This window comes from Panicum virgatum, chromosome 9K (genome assembly GCF_016808335.1).
Source record: "Panicum virgatum strain AP13 chromosome 9K, P.virgatum_v5, whole genome shotgun sequence".
Lineage (NCBI taxonomy): Eukaryota > Viridiplantae > Streptophyta > Magnoliopsida > Poales > Poaceae > Panicum > Panicum virgatum.
Window position 1 is genome coordinate 20,920,545 of NC_053144.1, and position 14,353 is coordinate 20,934,897.

The 14,353-nt window shown below is 43.2% G+C and overlaps 3 protein-coding genes and 1 non-coding gene across 6 annotated transcripts; 1 reads left to right on the forward strand and 3 right to left on the reverse strand.

Annotated features, from left to right (window-relative positions):
• Positions 1-359: 359 nt before the first annotated feature.
• On the reverse strand, positions 360-4,581 carry LOC120650695 (E3 ubiquitin-protein ligase RING1-like). Of its 2 annotated transcripts, none has more exons than XM_039927908.1 (2): positions 3,304-4,577; positions 360-696 (listed from the first exon to the last, which is right to left on the reverse strand). In XM_039927908.1, exon 1 carries the CDS (start codon positions 4,465-4,467, stop codon positions 3,322-3,324), a length of 1,146 nt encoding a protein of 381 aa, XP_039783842.1. In that variant the 5' UTR covers positions 4,468-4,577; the 3' UTR covers positions 360-696; positions 3,304-3,321. The 2 variants fall into 2 exon arrangements, with proteins under 2 accessions (XP_039783842.1, XP_039783843.1); XM_039927909.1 differs by lacking the exon at positions 360-696 and adding an exon at positions 810-1,092 and having other exon boundaries at positions 3,304-4,581.
• Positions 4,582-6,672: 2,091 nt separating this feature from the next.
• TRNAT-UGU lies at positions 6,673-6,744 on the reverse strand. Its single transcript has one exon. It is a non-coding gene; the product is annotated as a tRNA-Thr (tRNA).
• A 73-nt stretch (positions 6,745-6,817) lies between these two features.
• On the forward strand, positions 6,818-9,215 carry LOC120650697 (probable prefoldin subunit 5). Its single transcript, XM_039927911.1, has 4 exons — positions 6,818-7,107; positions 7,203-7,306; positions 7,801-7,878; positions 8,802-9,215. The coding sequence occupies exons 1-4, from the start codon at positions 6,927-6,929 to the stop codon at positions 8,889-8,891; spliced, it is 453 nt and encodes a 150-aa protein (XP_039783845.1). The 5' UTR covers positions 6,818-6,926; the 3' UTR covers positions 8,892-9,215.
• A 158-nt stretch (positions 9,216-9,373) lies between these two features.
• On the reverse strand, positions 9,374-13,545 carry LOC120650696 (nijmegen breakage syndrome 1 protein-like). Of its 2 annotated transcripts, XR_005665775.1 has the most exons (14): positions 13,390-13,545; positions 13,222-13,275; positions 12,591-12,849; positions 12,290-12,378; positions 12,001-12,131; positions 11,678-11,724; positions 11,477-11,585; positions 11,309-11,395; positions 10,938-11,109; positions 10,331-10,803; positions 10,167-10,228; positions 9,984-10,086; positions 9,784-9,905; positions 9,401-9,689 (listed from the first exon to the last, which is right to left on the reverse strand). XR_005665775.1 is itself a non-coding variant. In XM_039927910.1 (13 exons), the coding sequence occupies exons 1-13, from the start codon at positions 13,424-13,426 to the stop codon at positions 9,846-9,848; spliced, it is 1,683 nt and encodes a 560-aa protein (XP_039783844.1). In that variant the 5' UTR covers positions 13,427-13,535; the 3' UTR covers positions 9,374-9,845. The 2 variants fall into 2 exon arrangements, 1 of the variants encoding a protein (XP_039783844.1); XM_039927910.1 differs by having other exon boundaries at positions 9,374-9,905; positions 13,390-13,535.
• Between the last annotated feature and the right edge of the window lie 808 nt (positions 13,546-14,353).

The window sequence follows — 14,353 nt, forward strand, 5'->3', positions numbered from 1 at the left end:
GATGAATGTCACACTTTTGCAATACTTAGGGGTGAAAAAAAAATTCCTGCAGGGAATTAGGGAAAAAAAAAGTTTTACAGTACATTACATGCATCACTTCGCATAGTGAACTCTGAATATTGTAGTGGTTCGTTCGGGCGTGGGACGGATCCAACGTGTACCGGCTCTGCACTTGCTAACCATCACGCTAGTGTCCTTGATCTCACATTGATTCCATAATTCTTATGGAATATTGCAATTCAATGTGCACCAGAAACCACAAGGCAAGGAACCCACTCACAAAATGCGCAGGCGCAGCTGGCAGATGAAGTGGAGGGCCTGCATACAGATCTGCAACCATACAAGCACGCAAGCACATATAGATCGCACGCCAGGCATAGCATTTCTGGCGATTCTGCTCTCCACAGCACGTTATTTTTAGCACATTCCCACGGGTTAAGATAGATCTGGTGTTCACTGTTTAATGAAGTGGGACCAATCAACAAATCTGCACATAAAAGTTCTCAACGCGCAAATTCTGCTGCAGGGGGCAGTTTTTGCGCTTTGTGTACATGACCCCTAACGAACACCGAGGACACAACTAGATCGAACGGATTGTTCCATAACAAACAGACTAACTTCCATTGGTTCTTTCATGTCTGTGGGTATAGTCACGGCAACACGGCAAACTTTTGAATGAATCGCCAAGAAGTGAACCTGCAAGAAGATAGAAGAATCTTAATTACTTGTTGGTAGAAACCACAAAAACACATGTTAGAGAAACAGAAACCACAAAAGTAGAAATGGTACTTGAGGTGCAAAGAAGAAAAGAGGCAACGTGAGTCATTGCACAAGCAAACAAAGGTGTTGCTTGTACGGAAAACAAGAAGATCCAACAGGTTGAAACTGAACCATATGTAACTTAAAGAGTACAATCTTATACACAGAAAGATCTAGCATGTTCCTGAGACAGTTTAGAAACTTCGTTGGAGCAAGCCGTTCTTTAAATAATGTCTATTCTAGCAGAAGTATTCCATCACTTGTTCACGTCACTGTCCTCCAGAAAATACCAGCTTCTCCACGCTTTCTATTTTACAATACCACGTGCCCCAACTGCCCAAGAAAAATCATGAATTTCACTGCCAAAGACGTGACCTTTATAACTAGTAAGGATTATGTGTATAGACCTTTGTTTTCATTAGATATACACTAAAGACATCAAAAAATGACCAAAAAAGGAAAAATCATATGGTATGTAATTGAATAAACGTGTGCAAAGTGGTTAAGTGATTATAGATATGCTGAACAAAGCTACTCCAAGCTGAATGGTTCCGCTGATTGATCTTATTTCTGAATCAACCATCAAGACAATGGTGTGAATTAGAAAAACCAGACATGCACTCCCAAGGAGCAATACAGTGGTATGAATGTTTTTGTTGCAATGCACCCATGCATCCAATCCGATGTTAATGAATTGACATTTGTTACCAGGGTTGAGGAAGAACACAAAGAAAAGTATGGACAGCTGAGCATTTCAATAATCCATCATTTATACCTTTAATATATTGTGTAAACCAAAATAGCTGATCATAGTCGCCATAATTGATAGAATCCACGGGAACCATGTAGGTAGCCAATTGTGAATAAGGGGAACATATCAGGTGCAAACCAACCTCTTCGTGCAAACTATGGAAACTTCAATCTGGGCCATCAGATCAACATCCAAGGGAAGAGGCGCGGAGAGGTGGGAGGGGGGATTTGCAAAAGTGTGATTACCCAATCCAAGGGTGGGTCCAGATTGTAAAATTACTCAATCCCTCGTACCCCTTGGATGTTAATCTCATGGCCCAGATTGAAGTTTCCATAGTTTGCACGGAGAGGTTGGTTTGCACCTGATACGTTCCCGTGAATAAGACCTCAACTGAGGAAGACATATGCATAAACCATGCTGTGCAAACAAATAACATGCAAAAACTTATATGATTATTCTGTTACCCTTTCTGAGAAAAAGAGGGGCATTTTCTAATATGCTGGTTTTGTTGGTCCTCCTAGTCTTCTAGATACTAGAAATGGTACTCACATCTTGAAACATTCCTGAAATCATGCTAAGAGATAGAAGGGAAAAACTTGGACGTAGAATCTATCAAACCCCGCAGGATGGTTAATAACTACAAAAGGAAGTTAGCTATATAGACGTATGATTACCAGAAGAGCATGCCAAAAGTACGAGAAAACACTTACTGTTGTGGAGATATTTTGGTCTAGAAGTTAAAGGTAGCCAATTGAAAAAAATGCAATGATGTTAATGGCAAGCTTATTCGTCCACAAATCATATCTTCCAAAAAGGAAAACTTATCCCTACAGTTATGCTAGGTGCACCACATGAAGTTATTGCATTTAATCAAAAAGTCTTTTCCTATGAGAAAATACAGGGCCTTTATAGGAAGAGGCGCATCACATATCGATGTAACGTAGTTTACACAAGATAGTTGGAAGCATAGGTTGTGTTAAAATCCTGAATTTTGTTATGCTTGAAATAAAGAATTGATCCCTAATCATGTGATAAACACTGTTAGTGAATATTCAGCAAAACATTAAGACAGTGTTCCATTTAATATGTACAATTGCAGGATCAGGATCATAAACGCAAAGAAATTAACAAGATCACTAAGGCAATTAAGACATTAAGGGTCATACAGTAATAACATCTACTGTTCTACCACTTCGTTTACAATAGGAATCAGGGATTTCTCAAGAAGGGGTTTCAACTGAACAACAACCTCTATGGGGGTATAAACTCGCTTTCTCACTGGAAGCATAATCCAAGCATCGAGTTCTCTCTCTTTTTTTGAGAAAAAGAAACTTAATAAGAGTCTGAACAGTGAACAAACATAGACCACTGTTTCTGCATGACATTGAACTTATTGTGGTTCTGAAGTCTGAACAGTGAACAAGCATAGGCCACTGTTTCTGTATGACATTGGAAGGTCAATAGCCACTACATCAAAGGTACACTTAAAAATTGGATATGAATATTTAAATGTACTATTGCTTCTTCACCATTTCCTGCTCTATCCGTGTTTCTAAAGACTTTCATAAGTTTGATGTTATTTTAGGATAGACAAATGTCATAGCATTTTACCACAATTTCACTAAATTTGGGTACTTCCTTCCTTCCACTATGGTTAAGAAGAAAACAGTAGATTAACTGTAAAAATTCAGAACAAATAAGTTGGACTTATATGCGAGAATAAATAGTTCTAAACAGATTCCGCTTTGAAAACTATAGCCACTATCGCTAGCAGTGTTTGACTATGCAAATACCTCCAGGTTGATTTGTGCTCAATTCTTGCTGCTGGGCGCGCCTCCATCTTGCGATCCACTGCCCTGAGAGTTGCTGCCACTGCCCCCATTGTTCCCATCCTGCTGTGATGTTTGCCCTCCCAATCCACTGAACGGCCACGGCAGCGACACATTGAACCTCCTCTCAACCACCCTAGCATTCTCCTCCCTCTCCTCCATCCCTTCCTCAGCAGCAGTAGAGCTCCCAGATGCAACCGCAGCAATTCCAACAGGCGGCTGCGGATTAGAGGCCTTCCGCCCCTCATAATCTGGATCATCAGTGGGGAGCTCAAAACGACAGATAGGGCACGAGTTGTGAAGCTCCAGCCAGGGCATGATGCAGTTGGCGTGGTAGATGTGCTTGCAGGGCATCTGCTTAGCCACCTCCCCAGGAGAGAAATCATCCTTGCACACGGCACATTCAGCGCCCTCCGCCGCGGCAACCATTGTGTGAGTCACGACAACGTCGGGGAGAGCGGAGAGAGCCGACTTGGCGGCTGGCGGTGTGCCATAGCGGTTAGGGTCGTTCTCGGCGAGCTGCTCGATGAGTTGCTCAAGGCCCGGGCCAATGAAGTAGTCCCCGAAGCTTGCCCCGCCGACGCGCCCGTGGCCCGGGCCGAGGCTGAGGCTGGCGTCGTCGAGGAGGACCTGGATGTTGGCCCCTCCCTCCATGAGGTTATGGAGGTAATTCTGGAAGAACATGACCGGGTCGAAGGGCTCGGGCTCGTTCTCGGGGGTCGCCGTGCCGGCGGCGGAGCGCACGCCGCCGCCGAACCTGCCGGACTGCTCGCCGAGCCCGAGGAAGGTGTTGAGGATGGCGGAGATGTCGTTGGGCTGGGACGGGGAGGTCGCGGCGGAGGAGGACGAGGACGACAGGGAAGGGGACCCGCCGGAGCCGGCGGCTGGGGCGGGGGCGGCGCTGGCGGCGGGGACCGTGGTGGAGGCGAAGGGGAAGGGGAAGGGGAGCGGGATGAAGGTGGGGGCCGGGACGGTGACCTCCTCGAGGAAGTCGCCGCGGCAGTCGGGGCAGGAGAGCTCCCCGGCGGCGGCGGCGGAGGCCGCGATGAGGACGGTGCGGTTGCATTGGTAGCAGAAGTACTGCTTGCGCGCGGCGGCGGCGAAGTAGGCGGCGGCTGGAGTGGACATGGCGGCGCCCGGCGATCTCGCGGCGCGGCGGCGGGGATCGGGATTTTTTTTCTTTTTCCTCTCTCTGGAATTTAAGTCATCGATTTTCCAGTGCGGCGTTTTGTGGGGAGCGATTTCCTCCGGATTTTATACTTATTTATTATACGAAGCGTCGGAGCACGGGATCAGGGGGTCAGGGGAGGAGGCGGTCGCGGTGTTGGGTTCGGTCTTCGGTGAGGCCGGATAGGATCACCGCCCGGTCGCGGTATTTCACTCGGGGTAGAACACGGCAGTCGCCGTTTGGACTTTGGACCCAAACCGTCTCTTTTTTTATGATGATGATGATGATATAAACTCTTTGTGATCAGAACGTACTGGAACTGTATATAGTAGAACTCGTTGACAAAATAACAGCGCAGTATAATTTCTCTTATCATTGGGTGATTATACATGGGGAGTGAAAAATGTATGTTATGTAACAAAAGCGACTTTTTCTATCAATAAACTCCTGTACGGTATTTCACTTAGGGTAGAACACGGCAGTCGCGGTTTGGACTTTGGACCCAAACCGTCTCCTTTTTTTTATATGACGATGATAATGATGATATAAACTCTTGTGATCAGAACGTATTGGAACTGTTCTCTTTCGGTGCAGCGTAGTAGAACTCGTCGACAAAATAATAACACCGTATAACCTCTGTTATCACTGGGTGATTATACACGGGGAGTGAAAAAAAAGGTATGTTATGAATTTTAGAATTGAATGGATTTCCAACAAATGGAGGAGGTACGAAGAATAACCTCCAACTAGAGATACAAATGTGATGAGACATAGACTATTTGATGGCATTGGGAACCGAATGGACGAGAGGTGGTATATCCACAAAAAAAAAACTAGCCTCTTTTAGCAGCGGAGATATTGAAGGTTACCATTTGCGGAAGTTGTGTCATAGACAACTTTATATTTTTGATTCAACGGATTATGCGTTGTTGTTTAATCTTGAGGGGTGTAGCTTTTATGTATATCTTGTAATAGCTTCTTAATTCTTATGTACATTAGCAGGTATGCCTGAACTTGACATCCATGCAATATGTTGGATACCTTATCAAAATAATGGTTAAAAATAAAAATCTTCATTTCAAATATAATATAAAAAATGAACAAGAGGTACAAGTACAATGTTTCTTATATAGAGATGTAAATGTAAATTATTGCACCTTAGGGATACCACCAACTCTTTTAGTTCAACTAATTAAATATTTTTTAAAATACAATGCTCTGAAGAGCACTTACTCTTGTCCTTATTCTTGCTCTTCAATGTTTGTTAATATGAATAGAAACATGAAAGGGATGTTGACTACGTGCGGCGCAGGGGCAAAGCTACAGCTAGGTGTCGGGGTCTGCCAACCTCGATAATTATTTGCAAAATCAGTGGTAAATCACTATTTCACATTGTTCCACAATGAAGTCGACCCCGGCATGCAATGAAGCTGACCCGATGGCGTTCTCGGCTGGCTTCGCCTCTGGCGGCACACACATGCGTTCACACTAGATGAACAAACATCCAAAGGTGCGACTGCATGCGCTACACGTGTTTATTGATGACGCTGACAGAAAAAAACATGTTGCAGGGTCAATTGAACATTGACGAGATTGCAAACCACCGGGACTCACTTTGCTGGATTATGAAATGCCTAAGTAGAAAGCTGGACACAATGTTAATACTTAGTAATCACCACTTATGGTGTTGGACAAACATCAAGGATCAGGTGGACAATAGTGGCAGATACACCCTGAAGTTGCTAGATCTTTGTATCCAGATGGATGGGGTATGTTCGTATGTGTAGGTGCACCGATCACTACTACAAAAAGGGATTAACCAAGATGCTTGGACAACGCCTCGAAGGCGGCAAGCTGGCACATGTTAATAAATATTTGTTGTGTATACGGAAGACAGGACATGTTAATAAATCATGGTTAATGAAAACATTTGTTGATTTCAAAACTTATTATCGTCCCAAAAGAATAACAGGAGGAAAAGGGAATCAAAATAATTTAGTTAGGAAGTAATTGAAAAGAAAAACATAAAAAATATGTCTAGAGAAGGGAAACATAAAAAATGTTCAGCAAGTCATCTATTTGAACAGAATAAACAAAAAGTGAAAGAAAACAACAAAATGTTTACTTAGTCCATTTGAAAAGAGAAAAAAGACTAAAAAAAAAGTTGCCCCCATGCAGGATCGAACTACAGACCTTCAGTTTACAAGACTGACGCTCTACCACTGAGCTATAGGGGCAATCCCATTGTGCGTCAGTTTAAAATTTATTTATTTGAAGGCTGCCACCAGGGTACTAGGCCAAGGCCACAGTATTGTCTGCCGCCCGCGGCTCCTTCTCACTCCTCCCTCCGCCTTCACAGCCGCCGCCTCTCCTCCCCTGGCGCCGCCGTGACAAGCCTAGCTAGCGAAGCGCGAGAGCCATGGCGACCCCCGGACGGATCGAACTGGACAAGCTCAGCGTGGAGCAGCTCAAGGGGCTCAAGGAGCAGACGGATCTGGAGGTCAACCTCCTCCACGACAGCCTCAACAAGATCCGCACAGCCATCACCCGCCTCGACAGCGCCTCCGCCGCGCTGCAGGACCTATCCCTCCGCCCCCACGGTGCGTATCCTCTCGCCGCCTCCTTCCCCGCGTCGCGCGCTCCGTTTCCTCGCCCTTCCGGCGTGGATTGGTGGCTAACCCTTTCCTTCATGCAGGGAAGAAGATGCTTGTGCCGCTCACGGCGTCCCTCTACGTGCCCGGCTCGCTCGACGACGCCGAGAAGGTCCTCGTCGACGTCGGCACTGGTTACTTCATCGAGGTAACCTCGCTTGCTGCAATTGTTTGACAGATCAGTTCAGCTTGCTAGCATGTGTTTTATACTTTAGGGATTTGAACCATTAAAGCTTATTTAGTTGGACCGAAAACATTTGGGTTCAACATGGGTGGGGTGCATTCTGATATCCTCATATCCACGATGGCTGGTTATTTGGCACCACATCGTCATGTTGAACCTGAATATTGATAAATGCATAAGGAAAAAGGTTAGTTGCAGTATCGCGCAATGCGTTTCTCTCAGCCTTTCTGATGGGGAATCTACGACTAATAGCCTTGTAGGCATTTACTGATGAATCGTGATTCATTTTTTGCCTTACTAGTGGAAGAATGTTTCGATTTGCTCCAGCATAAATGTACAATGCATGCTTGTAGGAAATTTTATTTTAAACCTATTTCAACCAACTGAAGTAATGCTCCATGAATGATATAGGGATTTGAACACTATGTGTACTCAAATGCTCCATGTTTGCTGTGCAGAAAACCATGGCTCAAGGGAAAGAATACTGTGAAAGGAAAATTAATTTGTTGAAGTCAAATTTAGATGAACTGGCTGAGGTATGTAGTATGCTTGCTTGACTGCTCTGCTCTTGTATATATTGCTATTTCTTTCCACCTTAAGGAGCAAATGCTTTTTTTTCGTGTTCCCTGCATGGGTTACTCATTACTGATAAACAATACTAATTGTATGGACATCCACAAGACTAATTTGGACGAATAATTATAGTTTCATTGCTATAAAATAATTTTGACATGAGATTCGGAGAAATTCTGTATTCTTAAAGTTTCTAGCTACCTCGCATACATCCTATATATTCTCTGATTTGTTGCTGTGACTTTTCTTGACATACCCATAGTATGATGGGTTATCTAAGAACCAGTATTTTCACCAAGCTTGATAGCTAATTGGAATTTCAGTGCCTAACACAACTGGCCATTCTTGTGTAATTTGTATTGTATAAACAACTAATCATTCTTATGTGTTAAAAATATTATGTTGTTATGTACTTTAGTACCTAGTTAGGTCAATTATGAGTCATAATGCATGAAATGTATTCAACCATGGTTCAAAATTGCATATAAACTTGAAGTCGGTACAAGTTGATGTTGAAGGCTTTTCTGCCACTCCATGAGCCACAAATTTAGGCAATTTCATCTTGTGCATTCAGAACTTAACTAGTTTCTGGCAGTATGGTTCTTGTGTCTTGCTAAGCGAATTTGTGACAAGAGATAAATAGATTATGACTGGATTGTTTTCTGAAACAGTAGCTGGATGAGTCATCTTCTTATTGTACAGTCATCTTTTTGTCTTATTACAAATACATTTTACTCAACTGTTAGGTCCCCATTCGTTGAACTTATCATCTGTCCATGAGACAGGATTGTACCACAAAGCTCAGTGCGGTGTGTGTGATATAATTTGAGTTAATGAGGCATTGCTTATAGCTGATATTAAGAAGTTGGAGATACTTTTGGTGTAGGTGGCTACGAAAAAGAAAGCCATAGCAGATCAGATGACTCTGCTGCTACATACCAAGCTGAGGCAAGGATCGCCTGGCCCAAGTTCATGAAGGCTCTGGATGTGTTTTGCCCCCGGATGAACGGATGGTTTAGTTTGTAGCATTAGGGAAGCACAGGGAAATGATAGTTGCCTGTCATGTGTGCAAGACTACGGGTCACAGATAATTTGCTGAACCAACCTGCCCCATGAAACATCATCGAGTTATTTTGATGTTGGTTCTGAACAAGCGTTGAGTAATTTTGAAGCTACTGTTGAACTTGCTGTGTAGATTGTTTTTTTGTTCTCTCACACAATGAAGCCAACGCGTATGGCCATCACTGTTATGTTTGTTGCACCTCAATGGTTAATTTGGTTTTTGTTGTTGCCCTGCAAATAATCTGTAGTTATGTGAAATTTACTTAATGGCCTGAGATGATTTTAAAGTGACGTTGTGCACAAGAGTGCTCCTTTTCGTGTTTTGCTATCTGATGCCAGAGAGCAATAAAGTCCAGCCGCGCCAGAGAGCTGCAGGTTTCCTTCGTTTTCTTTTTAAACGGCAACATCAAACATGTCGGATAGTTACGCGACATCCAACCAAACTTGTCTTCCATGTGATCAAACTGAGAATTGGTAAAATTCTGGTCGGCTGTGCTAGACGTATCCAACATGTGATGTCAAAATCACAGAAGGAAACTAACCCTCAGAGACAACATGATCCATTTCTAACAGCCCTTTCCAATACCAGCGAACGTGCCCTCAGGTACAATTCATATCTAACACAGCCTTCCTATGCTTACAGCACTAAGCTGGCCTCTCCCACAGTGGTCAAAAGGGAGCCCTGAAGCGGGCTTCTCACGCTTCCAGAAACCTACAATGGAAGTGGAGAACCGAAGGTGCAACAGGATAACTGTCATCTGGTTACGAAATGAACAATTGAGCGTGCAGTTATCTAGGCTTCCCACCTCTGAAGGAAGAGTCAGGCGGAGCACATATACATATTATGGCGATCTTCTCCTGCAGGCTCTCATCTGCGGCCTGTAAGTAGGGTGTGAATTGAACTGCCAGCAGCTGCCCGTTTCTTTGACTGAAATTCCAAGTTATCACGAGGTTAAAGTATGCACACGACAAGCTTATGGAGTACGCATAAGGTATAGGCATGCACCTTTGCGTTGTTGAAGAGGTCCTCCGCAATGGCTTCCATTTGTTTCCGCTGCTTCTCCTCACGCATGAAATCAGTCATTGTGCCCCCATCATTTTCAGATTCTCTGCAGAAAGGAAAAAAAACTAATTAGACTTTCATGCCTAATAACCTTCAAAACTCAATGGAAGTCTTTCTGGCTCTTGCCTGTATGGATCTCGTGCAAATGGAACAAGGTCCTTGAAGCTGTTTCCTGACACTGTTTCCCTCTGAAGTAAAAGGTCAGAGGCCCAGAAGTAAACATGCACACATTCAGTTGTTTATGCCAAAGAGGACTACATGAGAAAATGTTACATTTGCATGATATATACCTTTCTAAAGCGTTTGAAGTTAACACCTCCGACTTCAGTTGATGCAGCAGCAGCTGACCGCGGGGGTCTTTTGACAACCAGATCCTGACTAAATATTACATCACAAGCCCCATCCCTGCTGACGTCCAAATTCTCATCCTTTGGCACGTTGCTTATAACACGAACATCCTCATCTCTAGCTTTGGATCTATATACTGCTGTTTTCTCTATGACCTTAACATCATCCTTCGTAGGTTTCGAAGCTTCAACTTTCGGTGGGTCATTTGGTTGAATAACATTAGCCTTTGTTCCACTGACAGTTACAGCAACTTCATTGGTTATATTTGTGTTTTCCTTTTCATCATCAGAGATATTCTCAATGCGATTTTGAGACTTGTTAGCAGCACCACTAGGATTAGAAGTTGCGGTCTCCATTTCAACATCAGAATCCTCCACAATAGTTTCATCCGTCGAATTTGAGGATGTAACAATGACTGTCAGAAACAAGATTAAGAAAACATTTGAATTTATAATCTTGATATGATGCAGGGAAAGGCATCAGAGATGCTAGTGTGAAGGTAAAGAAAAAGTGAATAGCAGTGAGTGGATTTGTTCTATAAATACTTACAAGCAGGTGGTTCAATAGCAGTTGCTTCCAAGCGGCCAGACAACATAGCAGCAAATAGCTTAACATCACTGATCTTTGACAATGGAAATAGCCCACGTATCTTACTGAACTCTAAAGGATATCTTGCAGGAACCACAAGAATTTGTTGATCAGTATCTGCAGCTACTGAGTCCTGTCAATGATAAGGTAGAAATTGGTTGTGGCACCAAAGGCAATGCAGCAATCAACTAGAATAACTTAAGCAAAATTCAGCTGGCATAGACCGACAGGGAAAACTTTAATTTTTGCTACAAGCCTGTTGGAGAAAACTGATTACACATCTCATATATTTTCTAAAGACAACAACCATAACATGGTTCACCAGCACTTACCTGGCTGTTTGCACAAAATTCGTCAATGTGGAGATATTTTGCTCCAGTTGCTTCCAGTAATCCATGGAGTTTCTCACCAAATTGATACTGCACTTGAATAGAATTAGCCAACAATAAAGTGCCTAATGATATTTTTTTTCTTTCAACAGAAAAAGAACCAGACAGCACCTTATCTGGTGGCCCTAGGATAAAAGCATAGCCTGCTAGACAATTCTGAATGAGGTTGATCTCCACCATCTTGATTACTGTCCCATCAAGAGTCAAGTTTGGAATGTATCTGGATCAAGTTCCAACAATAACACTCGGTCTATGATCATAGAGCAAGCAAAAACTATATTATCAAGTGTCGGAGGGTTGCCCACAACTTACTGTGTACAAGAAGGGATTTCTGTGTGTATGTTCTTTTCAGCCATTGCCTGAAACAGATAAAAAATAGTACAGAACTAAGCTTGAGACACGCAATATAAGAATGGTTTATATGGCACAAGTTAACTAGGTGCTCAATCTTCAACAATCAAAACCCATGACCTCTTCAGGATCATCTGTATGACCATGATTCTCTTTGCTGTGCAACCAGCTAGTTCACATAAGTCCAACCACATGGAAAATAACAATTAACTGATCTTTTTTTTAGAAAAGAAAAACTGGAGCTGGAGCATATAGGAAGTATGGGCACAGGAGAAAGCAAGTACCTTAAACCATTCTCCCAACACAATCTGCTTCTTTCTCGTAACTGCATCGAGGAGCTCGGGTGTCAACGAACATGATTCATCAGCAAGAACATGTGTACATTCATCACTCCACTTACGAGTAGCGTATGCACCTTACAAAAAGAAAAATGGTGGTCATCATTAGTGTGCAAGATAACAAAAGGTTATCATGTGTCAGCAACTGTAGCAATATTCATGATGAAAAATTATATGCTTGATAATGAACCAATATTGCTTCTATTACAGAATGGAAGTGTTGATTACCACTAACCAATAGATGTCATGACTGCATGCAATGATGGATCGATTCGCGCTGACTTTTTGCCATGAAAAAAGGCCACTATGGGGACAAATGACAACCTGTCAGGAAGACAAAAAAATTTGGAAATTAGTACAACTGACGCATTCAACTTTCACAGCAAAGGATCACAAAGATGAGTTAACCAAAAAATGCCTAAGACACACCATGTATTGATAGGGTGTTCTTATGCATAGCAACATATTATAACCAAAAAAGTATGAAAGAAGTAAAGGTATTAGAAGATGTATAGAATATTTTGACTTGAGCTCACCTGAAGGTTGCATTCCCAGTTCCAAAAGTCACAGTATCCCCATCAGTAAGCATGACATCTTCATCTTTATGTAGACGACTGCCCTGGGTTCCATGTACTTTGTTGACAAATGTGCCATACTTTGATCGGTCGACTACACGAACATAGGATGGACTGGCAGGCGCACCAGAGTGCGGATCCCAGGCAACCATCTTTTCAATTGCAATCTCCGCATGGACTCGGGATATAGATGTGTCAGCTTGAACAATGACATCACAATCTGTAGTGAAAAGTTACCAACAACATCAATCTATGGTTGAGATCTCTATACTGTCCTGTTTACTAGGTCAGGCACGAATTGAAGATAAGATCAACTTTCATTAAACCATAAAACAAGGATGCTTGTTCTTCACCATTGCTTATCCAATAAGCAGCAAACATAAATTCATAAACATCTTCCTAGTTCACATTGCCATTTTAATCCGAGGAAGCAAGACATCATGCCTAATCTCCGACCAATCGCTGATGGTCTAATCTCTGTTTAGTGAAACACGACACACCAATCACTAACAGGAACTAGCTCATCGCCACACCAATCAACTGCAAGGAACCGCATAAGAAACGCAAAGAGGGGTGAGGTCCAAGGGGGCACCTTTGCGGCCGACCTTGTACGTCCCGGCGGCGAAGATGTAGTACTTCTGCGTGCCTGCGAAACGCAACAACAAAACATTCACCAAGCCATTGATCGACCCAAACTCACAAAAAAAAACACCGCGAAATCGAAAAGGCGACAGGAGTCTGGACGGGAGAGGCGGCGCACCGCGCACTGTGTCGACGGGGGTCAGCGCCCAGACCATCCCTTCCTCCCGCTTCCCCCACCGAACACTCCCCCCAACTCCTTCTCGGAGACTCCCTTCCAGGCCCGCCGCGGCGGGCGGAAGCACCAACTGTGCTGCCTACTCGCTGTATCGGCTGCAGCGAATACGGAGAGTTCGGGCTCAACTTATTGTGTTCCCCGCCCGTTGGCTCAAGTGAAGGCCCAATGTGCTCTCAAGAAAAAAAAGTGAAGGCCCAACTGGCCAAGAGGACCATATTGATTTTCTGGCCCAGAAACGATAGAAGACTTCCTCTCTTTCAGTTTTTTTTTTTTGCGAACCCTGTCTTTCAGTTTAGCCCGCCTTTTTCTGATCCATTTTCGTAGGTTCCACTAAAGAACATTCAAAATTCTAAATTTGGGAAAACTCCTTGCAAATTTTCTCAAAAAAGAACTTGCCAATTCATTTTTCGGCGGCTCGAGTTCACCCAAGCTGTGGCTCGAGTTCACCGAAGGTGCAGGGGGACAGTGATGCCAAATTTGATGGACTGATTTGAAACCATCCCCAATTAGCATCACAATGAAAGGGAATTGGAATGAGGTATATAACTTGCTTTAATGCATGCGGTCCTGCAACTTCGGAAGTTGCCCATGAAAATCTTCAGGAAAAGTTCGAAAAAAGTTCAAATTTTGGTACTGTAGCTAGGGGTGGTAAAGGGCCCAACATTTTGAACTAGAAAATCTAAGGATCGGGCCCTAAAAGGGCCGGGCTCTAAACATATGTATTTTTGAACTAAAAATTTTAAGGGCTTTATTGGGCTGTGAATAGGCCATTAGGGCCATGGCCCATTACCACCCCTAACTGTAGCACATTTTTTTTTGTTACTTGACAAATAATGTCTAATCATGAACTAATTAAACTTAAAAAATTCATCTCGTGCTAATTAGTTGGACTGTGTAATTAATTATT